Here is a 14,665-nt window from a genome sequence, read left to right as displayed (position 1 = left end):
CAAACCCAAAATTCGTGTAGTAAAACTATCAACTAGAGTCAGCTCAAGTGAGTTAGAGCCTTGACAAGGGAAAGGTCCAAGGAAAAGGACAGGCACAAAGTAGGAGACATTCGGGCCTAAACGCTGCAAATGAATATAGCTAATTAATCTCAGAGCGGTGCATGGTAGGGTGGAGTTTTAAGGAAACTTGTTGGGGCTGAAATTTGAGGCACCATTTGGGAACTACAATTACTTAAGAGCGATTTCTGTATAGAAAACACCATATGCAGTCAATTCAAAGTCCAAAAGTAGGCGATCTTCAAACAGCATGTTTAGGTGGCTGAGATTTTTCATTCAGACTTTCTTCTAGCCGACCACGGATCCAATATTCTGCATTCTGCCCACTTCAAAACCAAGAGTGCCATCTTAACCTTGTGGGCTCTGTAAAGGCACATAATGGCCTTGGGAAGGGGTTCTCTTGCAGGGAGCCATCAAGGATTTGTGCAGGACAGTTCATTCATAGACCAGTCGCTTCCGGGCTTTGCAAGGGGCCCGGGGAGAGCGGGAAAAGCAGGGAGGGCTTGGCAAAACCTGCTCTTGGGGACTTAGGGAAGGAGATAGAGGCAGAGGCTGCAGTGGTGAGCCAGGGAAGGGTCCCAGCAGGTAGCTGTCCAATTCCCAGATGGATCTCTCTGCTCCAGTGGAAGACTCTGAGACAGGCTCCTGAGACCAAGGACTGGGCACCCCTGTGATGGAGGAAAGTCTCCCAGCGGCCTGGCCATCTGGAGGCCTTTCCCAGGACGCCAGGAAGTCCAAGTCTGCATCCTCATCACAGACATCCTCTTGGTAGAAGTACTCACAGGTTTCCTGCTGGAGGCTGACGAGGTGGTCCTGGGGCACGTCCTGGGGAGCGGCTCCCTGCTGGCTGGTGGCCACGAATCCAGGCTGTTCAGGCTGGAGTCCTGTCAGGAATCCCTCGGGGACCAGGAGGATGGTGTGTCCTTGGAGCAACACTTGGAGGACCGAAGTGGGCTCAGGCTCCAGCAGCAGGTCGACGCCATCCAGGCGCAGCTGCAGGGAGCAGCCGGCGGCCACAAACACCACGGAGGTGAGCGCGCTGGTGGCGGGCCCGGCGGGCGCTTCCAGCTCGGGCTGAGCCAGGGGCTCGGGGCGCGCGGGCTCCTGGTGGAGGCGGGGGCGCTTGGCAGGGCTAGGTGCTGATGGCTGCGGTGACCAGCTGGGCGCGGGGTCGGCGCTGGGGCTGAGGGACCTCGGGCGCAGCATGATGGACGACGACTCTGCAGGGCTGGAGAGGCGCGGGTGCGGATGTAGCGCGGGCAGGTGCGACGGCGCGGGCGGAGCGACTGCAGTCTCGTGCTCTGCAGCCTGCGCTTTTCCTCACGCCGGATGCACCCTGGACGTCAATCACACCTCAACAGACGCACCGGAAAGTGAAGTCGTGAAATGTCACGCTAAGCTCCGCCCCTTTTGCCTCCATTTCGGAGGCTCCACCCAGGAGTGGCATCCTAGGCTTTCCGATAGCCTAGGCCGTACTCGAGAAACACTTCTTTGGCCTATAGGGGGCAGAATAACTTCCATGTTTTGTTTTTTGATTGACAGGAATAGAATTTGAAGATGGCGGATCTTTAGATCTTAGAATTTCTGTTTTCGAGCGGTTTTAGGGATTCGAAAGATCCACCAAAGCAAGGAGTCCTTTCGTTGACAGGACAAACATGTGATCCCAGCATTATGAGAGGTAATGGAGGTAAATCAAGTTTCAGTCTAGCTTGGGTCACGTAGTGGGACACCATTTTAAATAATAAAGACTCATGGTCTAGAAAGATTCCTCTACTGGCAACAAGCAAGTACATGGTATAAAGACATGTGAGCAGGTAAAAATCCATACACATAAAATAAAAGTAACCAAACCCTTAAAAAAAAACCAAAATGAATAAATGATGATGAAGTAATTTTCTGAGCACTCAAATTTCATGAGTATAAAGCCTAGACTCGACTTACAGCTCGCGGTAGATCGAACCCAATACTTCCTGCATGGGTTCTAAGCCTCACCCGGAACAGATCTCCTGCCCCAAGGATAGTGAAATGCACAGGTCTTTCTCCAGTTCTAAGAATCCTGCGTTTAAGACGCCAGAGTGAAACATTCAGGTAGACATTTTCTGAAGATTTAGGTCTGTATTAAAACTTAGCCCCTTGTGGGTATGCTCACCCGTAATCACAGCACTGGGGAGTTGGGGTGGGGGTGGGGGCGGGGTATACCAGCAGGCGTCTCATCCTGCCTTGTCTCCATACAGAGCTAGAGGTCAGTCTGAGTTGGGTGAGGTCTTTTTTTTTTTTTTAAGATTTATTTATTATAAATAAGAACACTGGCCAGGCAGTGGTGGTGCACACCTTTATTCCCAGCACTTGGGAGGCAGAGGCTGGTGGATTTCTGAGTTCGAGGCCAGCATGGTCTACAGAGTGAGAGGTCCAGGACAGCCAGGGCTATACAGAAAAACCCTGTCTCGAAAAAACAAAATCAAAAACAAATAAATAAGTACACTGTAGATGTCTTCAGACCTACCAGAAGAGGGCGTCAGATCTCATTACGGGTGGTTGTGAGCCACCATGCGGTTGCTGGGATTTGAACTCAGAACCTTCGGAAGAGCAGTCAGTGCTCTTTTTTTTTTTTTTTTTAATATATACATTTCAATCCTAAAAATACCTAAAGCTCTGAATGTCAAAAAGAAATTCGAAGTTAAATATCTAGTTTTAGCAATCTCGCCAGCCCGAGGTCATGTTTTAAAAAGAGAGAGAGAGCTGGGCAGTGCTGGTGCACGCCTTTAATCCCAGCACTTGGGAGGTAGAGGCAGGTGGATTTCTGGGTTCGAGGCCAGCCTTGTCTACAGAGTGATTTCCAGGACATCCGGGGCTACACAGAGAAACCCTGTCTCAAAAAACCGAGAGAGGAAGAGGGAGAGGGAGAGGAAAAGAAAAGAAAAGAAAAAGAGAGCTAGAGAGATGGCTCTGTGGTTAAGAGCCCTGGCTGCTCTTCTACAGGGCGTGAATTCACTTTCCAGCACCCACATGGCTGCTGGAACCCTCTGAAACTCCAGTTCCAAGGGATCCAACTTCCTCACACACATATACATGCAGGCAAAACACCGATGCACATGAAAAAGAAAAAAAAAAAGCCAGGTGGTTGTGTCAAATGCCCAAACACCTTTAATCCAACACTTGAGAGGCAGAAGCAAGAGGATGTCTGTGAGTGTGAAGTAAGCCTGGTGGAAATAGTTAGTTCCAGGACTATTTGGAAAGACCCTTTCTCAAAACAACAACAAAATAACAAAAAGAAAGAAAGAAGATAGTATCATTGAGCATTAAAAATTGAAACAATATTAATAAAATTGTAATATACTATGTATATGTTCTACATTCTATTTTTATTTCTATTTATTATTTGTTCGTTTGTTTGTTTGCTTTTGAAGCAGAATTTCACCAGACTGGGTATGTGGAGGAGACTGGCCTTGAACTTCTAATCATCCTGCCTCCACCTCTAGAGTGTTGGGATCACAGGGTTGGCCCAATCTGTCAAGTTTCCTTTGTATTGTAGGTTAGGTGAGTTCTATAGCTAAAGTAAATCTCCATCCCTAACTGAGGCATTTTTTTTTAAATATACATTTCAATCCTCAAACTACCTAAAGCTCTGAATGTCAAAAAGAAATTCAAAGTTAAATATCTAGTTTTAGTTACTGTGGGAATATAATTAGAACATGTAGTAGTGGGCTGGAGAGATGGCTCAGCGGTTAAGAGTGCCGACTGCTCTTCTGAAGGTCATGAGTTCAAATCCCAGCAACCACATGGTGGCTCACAACCAACCGCAATGAGATCTGACCCCTTTTTCTGGGGTGTCTGAAGACAGCTACAGTGTACTTACACATAATAAGTAAATAAATATTAAAAAAAAAAAAAAAGAACATGTAGTAGCAATTTAACCTAAAGACATTATGTATGTCTAATAAACTCCTGTGAGATGCTCACTGGTACTTTGTGTGCCTTCCAAATGTTTCCCCCACCTTCTCTTTCCTTTTTTCTCCTCCCTCTCTCTTCTCTTTACCTCTTTTATTTAGCACTAGGGATCAAACCTACAGCCTTTCACATTCCAGGCAACTGATCTACACCGAGCCAGTCTGCAGTCCCTTTGCTCCCTCTTTCAATTAGTTCTTTTCCAGTTAACATCCTTGCTGGCTGGATGTGTTTCCATTTCACTGCTGTACCTTCAGGTCCATTCCCCTTTAAGATCACAGCAACAGAAAAGTACAGACCACTGAATTTTTGTTGATTCCATTTTGTTTTGCAACATTTTGTTGATCCCATTCCCTTGCTGTTGTTAGGAATTGATCGGCAGTAAACATGGCTGTGCAAGTGTCTTACACCGTAGCCTATCATTTAGAGTATGGCCTACAATGGGACTGAAAAAACTTCCCTCTCTGTAGTGTCAAGACAGTGTAAAGAGCAATTTCAAGGTTGGCTCTTTCTCTTTACACTGTACTCTAAATGATAGGCTACGGTGTAAGACACTTGCACAGCCATGTTTACTGCCGATCAATTCCTAACAACAGCAAGGGAATGGGATCAACAAAATGTTGCAAAACAAAATGGAATCAACAAAAATTCAGTGGTCTGTACTTTTCTGTTGCTGTGATCAAATACCCTGATAAAAGCAGTTTAAGGGAGAAAAAGTTTGTTCTAGCTCACAGTTCAAGGGTGTATTGTAGCATGGTGGGCATGGTGAGGCCACTGGTACTTGCAGCTGCCAATCACACTGCATCCAATCAGAAAGAAGAGAGCCATGTGCTAGTCCCAGCTTACTTTCTCATTTTTTTCAGGTAGTTTAGGAATTTCAGCCTAAGAGATGGCATCACCTATGGTGGGCACATCTTCCCACTTAATTAACATTCTCAAGGTGGTCCTCCACAGGCATGTTCAGAAGTGCCTTTTTCCTAATCCATCAAGATTCTGGATCTCATCAAGTCGAGAGTTGATACTAACCATTGCAAGGCCCATTAACTGATGAATGGAGAGTGCAGTTGTGGCACCTACACACAGTGGAATTTTATCCAGTCATATAGAAAAGTGAAGTCATGAAATTTGAAGAAAATTTACAAAATTGACAAAGTATTCATGTTAAGTGAGATAAGCTAGGCTTATAAACAAGTAGTCCACGTTCTTTTTTCTATGGAGATCTTAGCTTGTAATTTCACATGCGTATTTAGCGGAAGTAAGTTGTATAGAGGTCACAGAACAAGAAAGGGACCCATGGGAGGAGAAATAAGAAAAAGAGGGCGGGGAAGGTAACAGAACACATGTGACAGGAAAATGGGAGAGGGAACACTTTGGGTGCTTAGAAGCTTTTAAACCAGGATGGGTATCAGAGAGATGAGGGGGAGGGGGAGAGGACCAACCACAAGTTACTATGCTTGAAAATACTACAAGGAAACCTGTTACATTGTAAATAATAACTAGGGTGGAACTGTGATTGGAAGGAATTGTAGCATCTTTTGAAACTTCATTGTCTCTTTTAGGGACTGGGACTAAGTAAATCACATTCTCTCTGCCAGCTTCTTATTGTCTTGAACAGAGTAGGAGATCATTTAGATTGCTCATGACAACCTCATCACAAGAGGAATTTTGACTCTTTTAAGCCTTGTTCGGGGAACTGGGAAAATTTGAGGGGGTACCAGTGAACTCCTTAGGGACATCACATTCCCTGGGTAAAGAAAGGTAAAAGGACAGTGCCTATTCTGGTCTTGAAATACACAGAGAAAGAAAGTTTTCTGAGATAATGTCTCCCTCTGTAGCAGAGGCAGGCCTCCAATTTGCAGCCCTCCTCCTCTCAGCTGCCTGAGTACTTGGGGCACAGGTGTGGGCCATTACACCCAGACTAACATACACTTAAGCATCTAAGTCTATACGCAACTTGGCTTCTCCCTTTTAAAATCTTAGGAGCATCACAGGCAGAGCTAGAGGAATATTTTCTGTCAAGGGAGCAAGGCATAGAGTAAAAAACTGAGACATTGGGGGAAATGTGTGAATTATTTGGACCATCTGACTCCTGTACAGTTCTTTTCCTCCATCAAAGAGGTGAAGTGGGTTGAAGACTCGTGAGGTGTTTTGCTGAGTCAAGACCCATGAGAGGACTTGTGACGTTTGGAGGGAGTATAAGTGGGATTCAATGGACAGTGACAGGGGGTTGGCATAGCTAGCTGTGCAACTCTTCATTGGTCTCATGTCTAAGCTGATCTTCAGTTCATTGAGAGAGACCCAGCAGAGAACTTTTGACATTCTCGCTGGTCCTGGTTGCTCCTGCCAAATCGTGCAGAGGCCTGGCTGTTTCTGCTGAATCGTGCCACTACTGCTGATCCATGTTTGGTATCCTGACACTACTGAACTGGACTGCTGGGGCACAGGTGTGGGCCATTACACCCAGACTAACATACACTTAAGCATCTAAGTCTATACACAACTTGGCTTCTCCCTTTTAAAATCTTAGGAGCATCACAGGCAGAGCTAGAGGAATATTTTCACTTGCACAGTTCATTCATAGACCAGTCGCTTCTGAGCTTTGCAAGGGACCCGGGGAGAGTGGGAAAAGCAGGGAGGGCTTGGCAAAAGCTGCTCATGAGGTGTTTTGCTGAGTCAAGACCCAAGAGAGGACTTGTGACGTTTGGAGGGAGTATAAGTGGGATTCAATGAACAGTGACAGGGGGTTTGCCTTTGGAATACCAGGAAGGGCACTCAATAGAGTAGAATCCAAACATAATGGAAAACAGAAATGGAAGCAGGAAATTCATGTGGTTTTATTGGTGACCCACTTGGTGATCCATGTGGATGGTGTACATGGTGCAAACTGCTAAATTGCAAGACTATGAGACTGGCTCAGACAATGGACATACAGGGAGGGTCTGCAAGTTCAAAATTCTGGCATTTTCCTTTCTTTGGACACACTTTTAGACAGCACGACAAAATGAAACATGAGAGGGAGCAAAAGATGAAAGAGAAGGATTCCATCAAGGATGGTAATCGGATCAAACTGATAATAAAACCCTAGAATAAATATGCAAAGAACTCAAAGAGTTCAGACTACCTGCTTGAGGTCCACACTGGGCTATGAGGACTGTTGGAAAAACTAAAGAAGATCTACCCAGTGAGAAAGCACAGAGGCTTTCTGTTCTGCTGTGGAGACATTAGCCCATCACTTGCATCTGATGGTAAAGAAAATAAGAAATGTTTGTCATGAAAAGGGAGAAGGCAGCAAGTCTGCTGGGAATCTGGTACCCGGAGGTAGTTAGAAGTGGATTGATTTGCAGCAGCATATCCTGTATGATGGGTATAACTTGTGCTCCTCTTGGGAATGGCCTTTTCTGATTGATCATGTACAGTAATTGGGAGAGGATATTTAGGAAATCTGCAGCTATTGACCAAATTATGATCAGTTTGGTGTCACTTATAGCAGAGACAATGGTTCAATTTCTGGAACTGTGGCTGGAGAGGTTTGAGTTGTATTGCTATGTATGATCTACTGTTACCTGTTTGTAAGTTAGTCTTTCACATGCTTCCATCACCTGAGCTTTTTTTTTTTTTTTTTTTTTTTTTTTTTTTTTTTTTTTTTTTTTTTTTTTTTTTTGGTTTGTTTGTTTGTTTGTTTCCCGAGACCAGGTTTCTCTGTATAGCCCTGGCCATCCTGGAACTTAGCGCTATAGACCAGACAGGCCTCAAACTCACAGAGTTCCACGTGTCTCTGCCCCCCCACCCGGGTGCTGGAATTGTGCACCACCAGCACCCAGCTCTGCCCAGCTCTGCCCAGCTCTGCCCAGCTCTGCCCAGCTCTGCCCAGCTCTCTTCTGAGCTTCTTGATGAAATCGTGAGTTCTGTCCACTGCTTACTGGTTTGGTCTGTGGTTCCATGGAGGCTCCTCTGTATGATATGATGACTGATGTATTACAGCCTTGGTAGGTCCATAGAATCCTGACTATGTCCCTCTAATGTTTGGATCTCTTCTGCTATCTGTCTATATATTCACGTTTTTACTTAACTGAGGGAAGGATATCCAGGGCTTCCTAGAGCAGCATCTAAGAATGTTAGCACTGTCTTAGAGGGTCCATGCACCAAGTCCTGTATCATGGAAGAATGCTTCTAAATAGATAACCTCTTTCTCATTGTCCTCCACCTACCTCTTGGTGTTTAATGTTGGGCGAGTCCTACTGCTCTAGTAATGTACTTAGTTTCCTTCATTACTTACACTCTCACTATCTCTCTGATTGGGTTACATTGTGTTAGATGTAGTTACTTGTGATGGAGAAGAGGCAAGAGTAGCTCTTGATAAAGTGTATAACATGTGTTTCCTTGGCAAGCTGAGGCATCTGCGTCAATGTCAATTTAACATAGAGGCAGAATGGCAAACTTTAGCAGGGAGGAACAGGCTATTTTTGTAGGCAAAGAGAATCGAGAGAGGCCTGGGATTTTAAGATGTGCCCAGTGTCTTCATCTAATCTTTAAGGGTCTGATCGGTGCCGTGAAATTGTTGTTGTAGCTGCCCCTAGTTCTTATGGAACCTTCCCCCCTACTCTTCCACTCCTACAATAAATCTTCAGCCAGGTATTCAGTTTCCCTTTGTCTTTAGTTCTAGAAGGCAACATCTATTTGAATACTATCAGAGGGATTGTTTGGATGCCATATTAGATTTTTATCAGTAAGTAACCAGTTTCCTCCTCTTTTGTCAGATCTACAGTCCCAGAAGCAGACATTCAATTGCACAGTTGGTAACTATCTTTCCACCCAAGTAACCTGATTGTGTCCTTGAACTTACTATGTTACCTTGGTTGTCCTTGAATTATTGGCCACTCTGCTTCAACATTCGAAGTGCTGGATTTTTAAGTAAAAGCCCCAACTCGGGTAAAGTTATACCTCATATAACTACCCTGTGCCCAAGTTCCTCAAATGGTTAAGACATTGATAGATGTGTTCCTTCCATTTGTTTCTCAGTAAGAGCCTCCAGAAAAACTTCTGTGTTGCTGTTGCATGCAACAGACTACACAAGTGGCATGATTTAACACTGTGAATGCATCTTAGTGACTCTGTTATGTGACGACCCTTGGCAATAGCTATCTTCAATCGGTGTGTGAAAACTTTGATATGGAGATTTACATATAGAAATATGAGTGGGAGATGGGGGAATTGACCTGGGAGGTAACTGGAACAAAGGTCTTGATCCAACACATTGGATGCTCTAGAACTGAGCATCCTGTCTTGGTTTAGAACATATAGCAGGTTCTGTATGTCTTGATTAGTAATGGGAGCAGACTGCCTCTGGAGATTGAGAGTGATTCCCAGAGATTAGCTAAGTCAACTTAGCTGTTGTAACTGGTTAGTTTTTATCAGCTTGACACAAGGAGGAACCTCAATTGAGGATCTTCCTCCAACTGACTGATCTTTGTGCAAATGTGTGGGGACATTTTCTTGATCATTGATTAATGTGAGATAGGAATACAGATATTCTATCCCAGCATCACTGTTGTGTGAACATTGGAAATTGGCCTTTTGTGGTGCCTGAAACAGTGTGTATGTGTGTGTGTGAGTGTGTATGTATGTTGTTGCTGTTTTGACTATATGCATGTCACTACACCACATGTAGGCCCAGTGTCCAAAAAGGGCATTGGATCCTTTGGAACTGGAGTTATAGATAGTGGGATGCTATGTAGGTGCTAAGAGTGGACCTGGAAGAGAAGCTCTTAACCCCTGAGCCATCCCTGCAGCCTCCAAAGCCAGTTGATTTTAGCGAACATTTAATTAGAAGTTTTGAAGTGAACATTGGTGAATGAGCTTTAGTGCAGTGAATATGTAAGAAAAACTAACAGAATTTTGAGGAGGATGAAGGATAAGCTAATTGCGGAGAGAAAATACATTGCCATTAAGGCAATGGAAATACAAACAGCAGGAGACACAGGGGAGAACTTCATTAAACAGGACCACCATTTTCCTATTGTAGAGAGGTTCAGAAGCCTAAAAGAGTGATTTCTTTTCTTCTTATTTTCTTTTTTGTAGAGAGACCTGGACATTCTTATTCCTGAACTCAATGAGCCATTTTAGAAATTGAGACTTTAAGAAGGAATTAACCTGAATTTGTAGTTCACTGAGTCCAAGATGACAGATTTCTGTGACTAAACATACCAATATGAAACTAAAGTGAGCAGATTAGTTACAAAGACATGAAAGTACAGGGAGACTTCTCATCTTCATTAGTGAATAGCAGGAAAAAAATACCATCTCAAAGTAATGAGAGAATATAGATAAACCCAGCTAAAAGAATACAAGTTTGTAGGTATAACTGAAATATTTCCAAATAGAAACTAAGACCACATAGGCCATGAACTAAAGAATTGCCAAGACTTTTTTGGTAGGGTGGTCAGATGTGCTGGAATACACCTATAATCTTAGCACTTGTGAAGTTGAAGCAGAAGGCAAGCCTGGGCTATACAAGGAAACCTTATTTATATAAAACCAAAAATCATAACATAGTAAGAAGACAAAAGAGGGGCCAGTGGGATGGCTCAAAGGGTAAAGGGGCCTGTGGCCAGACCCCTTTACCTCAGTCTGTGAACAGACTGAGTTTAGTTCTTGGAACCCACAGGATGGAAGGAGAGAACTGACTCATGCTAATTTTCCTTTGACCTTCATATGTGTGGCAGGGCACTAGCATGCACACACAAACAAAACAAATACATAAATGTGTTTTTTTTTAAAAAAAATTAAAGTGAAGACACATGAAGATAGAATGAAAGGATGGAGACCAAGAGTAGGAAATGAAAGAAGCCAGCAACAAACTTGAAGAATCTAAAATGTAAATTATCAATGTTCCTAAAAATAGCTTTATGCTGAGATCTGCTTCATAGGTGTTGATTGATCCCCTTCTAAGATATGGGACTATTCAGGAGATGGTTCAGTGGTTAGGAACACTGGCTGCTCTTCTAGAGAACCTTAGTTTTATTCCCAGCATCCAGATTGCAGCTCAAACTGTCTATAGTTCTAATTCTGATTCCAGGGTATCCAGTGTCCTCTTTTGGCCTATACAGGCACTCAGATATTCACACAGTACACAGATATACACACAGATATACATAGGCAAATCACACACATACACACACACACACACAAACACACAGAGCAAGTTTTAATATTAGGTGTGATTTGAATACAAGCAAACAAACAAACCAAAAAAAAAAAAAAAAAAAAAAAAAAAAAAAAAAAAAAAAAAAAAAAAAAAAAAAAAAGAAAAAGAAAGAAAGAAAAAAAAAACCAAAAACCCCAGCAAACACATGAACAAAAATATATGAACAAGCCAAGCATGGTAGCACATGTCTTTAATTCCAACACTTGGGAGACAGAGGGAGATGGATCTCTGTGAGTTCGAGACCGGCCTGATCTACCTACATGATGAGTTTCAGGAGAGCCACAGCTCTGTAGAGAGACCCTGTCTCAAAAAACAAAAATCAAAACCTAAACCAACCAACCAACTAACCAACCACTCTCTAAAGCAACTACTTGCCAAAGCAAAACTATCAGAATGCAATTACAGTCTAAAGGAAATTCTATGGAATAGTAGAGATGAAATGTCCTTAGTTGTTGTAAGAGATGTCAACAACCAAGCCACCACATGGACTGATGAAAAAGATACCATGGAACACTATGTAAAAAGCAAAAAAATCACGTGGTGGTGGTGGTGGTGGTGGAGGTGGTGGCACACGCCTTTAATCCCAGCACTTGGGAGGCAGAGGCAGAGGCAGGCAGATTTCTGAATTCGAGGCCAGCCTGGTCTATAGAGTGAGATCCAGGACAGCCAGGGCTACACAGAGAAACCCTGTCTAGAAAAAACAAAACAAAACAAATCTAAAAACTTAACAATGGATACCTTAAGGCAACTCTCCAATTGTTTCTCCTTTCAGCCATCTCTTCTCAAGTCTCTTAAAAAGCATCTATTTTTAAAAACCTTCTAGCCAGAACCCTGGATTTATTTCTTCTCTCTCTTTTTTTTATTAGATATTTTCTTTATTTACATGTAAATTTCTCCTTTCCCAGTTTCCCCTCCAAAAAACAAACAAAGAAACAAACAAAAACAAACCCCTGTTGCCTCCCCCCTCCCCATGCCTGCCACCTCTTCTCTCTTTTTTAAGCTTTTTTTTTTTAAATGTATCACTATTGCTCTCTTCAGACACACCAGAAGAGGGTATCAGACCCTACTACAGATGGTTGTGAGCCACCACAAGGTTGCTGGGAATTGAACTCAGGACCTCTGAAAGAGCAGTCAGTGCTCTTAACCACTGAGCCATCCCTCCAGCCCTTATTTCTTCTCTTATCATGTACCTATGTGTATATTGATGACTCAGGGCTCAACAAAGCTCATATATGAAGATACTCTAGTCCTCGAGTTTTTAAACTATAGTTTTATTCAATTATTAAGCCAACATTTTGACAAAGTCTTTGTATTTGTCAAATACAAAAACCAAAACCAAAACAGAAACCAACATTATTTTAAGGTCAGAAACTTTATAAAGTAACATCCTCAGCAGGACAGAGACTATCAAATAGCTTTTTACAGAAAAGACAATACTTTATGATAAAATTCTGTCCCAGTACTTAATTGGACTTAAATATCCAAAAGAAAACGTGAAGGATCTTTCTTTCAGCCAATCACAAATCCAATATTCTGCATTCTGCCCACTTCAAAACCAAGAGTGCCTTCTTAACCTTGTGGGCTCTGTAAAGGCACATAATGGCCTTGGGAAGGGGTTCTCTTGCAGGGAGCCGTCAAGGATTTGTGCCGGACAGTTCATTCATAAACCAGTCGCTTCCGGGCCTTGCAAAGGGCCCGGGGAGAGCATGGAGGGCTTGGCGGAAGCCGCTCTTGAGAACTCAGGGAAGGAGATGGAGGCAGAGGCTGCAGTGGTGAGCCAGGGGAGAGAACCAGCAGGCAGTTGTCCAATTCCCAGATGGATCTCTCTGCTCCAGTGGAAGGCTCTGAGATAGGCTCCTGAGACCAAGGACTGGGCACCCCTGTGATGGAGGAAAGTCTCCCAGCGGCCTGGCCATCTGGAGGCCTATCCCAGGACGCCAGGAAGTCCAAGTCTGCATCCTCATCACAGACATCCTCTTGGTAGAAGTACTCACAGGTTTCCTGCTGGAGGCCGACGAGGTGGTCCTGGGGCACGTCCTGGGGAGCGGCTCCCTGTGGGCTGGTGGCCACGAATCCAGGCTGTTCAGGCTGGGGTCCTGTCAGGAGTCCCTCGGGGACCAGGAGGATGGTGTGTCCTTGGAGCGACACTTGCAGGACCGTAGTGGGCTCAGGCTCCAGCAGCAGGTCGACGCCATCCACGGGTAGCTGCAGGGCGCAGCCGGCGGCCAGGAACACCACAGAGGTAAGCGCGCTGGTGGCGGGCCCGGCGGGCGCTTCCAGCTCAGGCTGAACCAGGGGCTCAGGGCGCGCGGGCTCCTGGTGGAGGCGGGGGCGCTTGGCAGGACTGGGTGCTGATGGCTGCGGTGACCAGCTGGGCGCGGGGTCGGCGCTGGGGCTGAGGGACCTCGGACGCAGCATGATGGACGGCGCTGCGGGGCTGGAGAGGCGCGGGTGCGGATGCAGCGCGGGCAGGTGCGATGGCGCGGGCGGAGCGACTGCAGTCTCGTGCTCTGCAGCCTGCGCTTTTCCTTACGCCGGATACACCCGGGATGTCATTTATATTTCAGGAGATGCACGGGAAACTACGTCGAAGAATCGGGAAATGTCACACTAGGCTCCGCCCAGGAGCGTCGAGCTGACCAATGGCGATGGCTGTAGTTTGTAGGTCAGCGAGTGGAAATGGGTTCCACGCATGGGCACCCATTTGGTTTGTAGGCCTTTGCTTCCGCTTTGGATTGTGGGCGTTGTATGCTTTCATCGCAGTGTATCTGTAAGGGATCACTGCTCAAGTCTCGCGAGTGAAATGCCATATTAGGACATGAGACGTAATTCTGGATTAACCTATAGTGCCGGAAGTTTTGCCAGTAACCCTAAGCCTCTTTCCGATTTTTAAATGACCACTCGATCATCCTCCAAGAATGGCGAAACAGGGTGTAAAGTTAACATGTTCTGTGATTATTATTATTATTATTATTACTACTATTATTATGCTAGCCAGATTTATAAACATTATATTGTCAGCTAACGTATGAGTTATTGAATTGGATGTTAATCACAACTCGGAGGTATATCATCTTATCTGCTTTTAGTCCAGTATGCAGTTGAAAAGTCATGTCAAAGAGTTACCAAAGGCCTCAAACTAAACTAGATATAGCATTTCAACTTTGCTGAAGCTGATACTGCCTCAGCACATTGACCTAAGCTGCAGCTTCAAGTCCTATTTGGCATATCGAGGTGGCGGAATGTAAACTCAGTACATTCACGGATTTTTAGAACAAGTCATGTGTTTAAATGCCAAGTGAGGACAAAAAAATAGTTCCTCTTATGCCCGTCATTTAGCCATGTGATTCCTCATCCTGGAGGTATTTATGGTAGTAGAGTATCTTGTTTATTTAAAAGAAAACTATGCACATATTATTTCATATTATTTATACTCTTGCATTTTTTGGGTTTTTTTTT

The 14,665-nt window shown here is 44.3% G+C and overlaps 2 protein-coding genes across 2 annotated transcripts; both read right to left on the bottom strand.

Moving 5' to 3' along the window:
* Positions 1-492: 492 nt before the first annotated feature.
* LOC116073564 (proline-rich protein 23A3-like) lies at positions 493-1,263 on the bottom strand. The gene has a single exon (XM_031345623.1). It carries the CDS (start codon positions 1,261-1,263, stop codon positions 493-495), a length of 771 nt encoding a protein of 256 aa, XP_031201483.1.
* An 11,550-nt stretch (positions 1,264-12,813) lies between these two features.
* LOC116073452 (proline-rich protein 23A3-like) lies at positions 12,814-13,819 on the bottom strand. The gene has a single exon (XM_031345366.1). The coding sequence runs from the start codon at positions 13,622-13,624 to the stop codon at positions 12,863-12,865; it is 762 nt and encodes a 253-aa protein (XP_031201226.1). The 5' UTR covers positions 13,625-13,819; the 3' UTR covers positions 12,814-12,862.
* Positions 13,820-14,665: the final 846 nt, after the last annotated feature.

The sequence above is a fragment of the Mastomys coucha genome, unplaced genomic scaffold, assembly GCF_008632895.1.
Source record: "Mastomys coucha isolate ucsf_1 unplaced genomic scaffold, UCSF_Mcou_1 pScaffold23, whole genome shotgun sequence".
Taxonomy (NCBI): Eukaryota; Metazoa; Chordata; class Mammalia; order Rodentia; family Muridae; genus Mastomys; species Mastomys coucha.
This window is presented reverse-complemented; position numbering and strand designations above follow the sequence as displayed.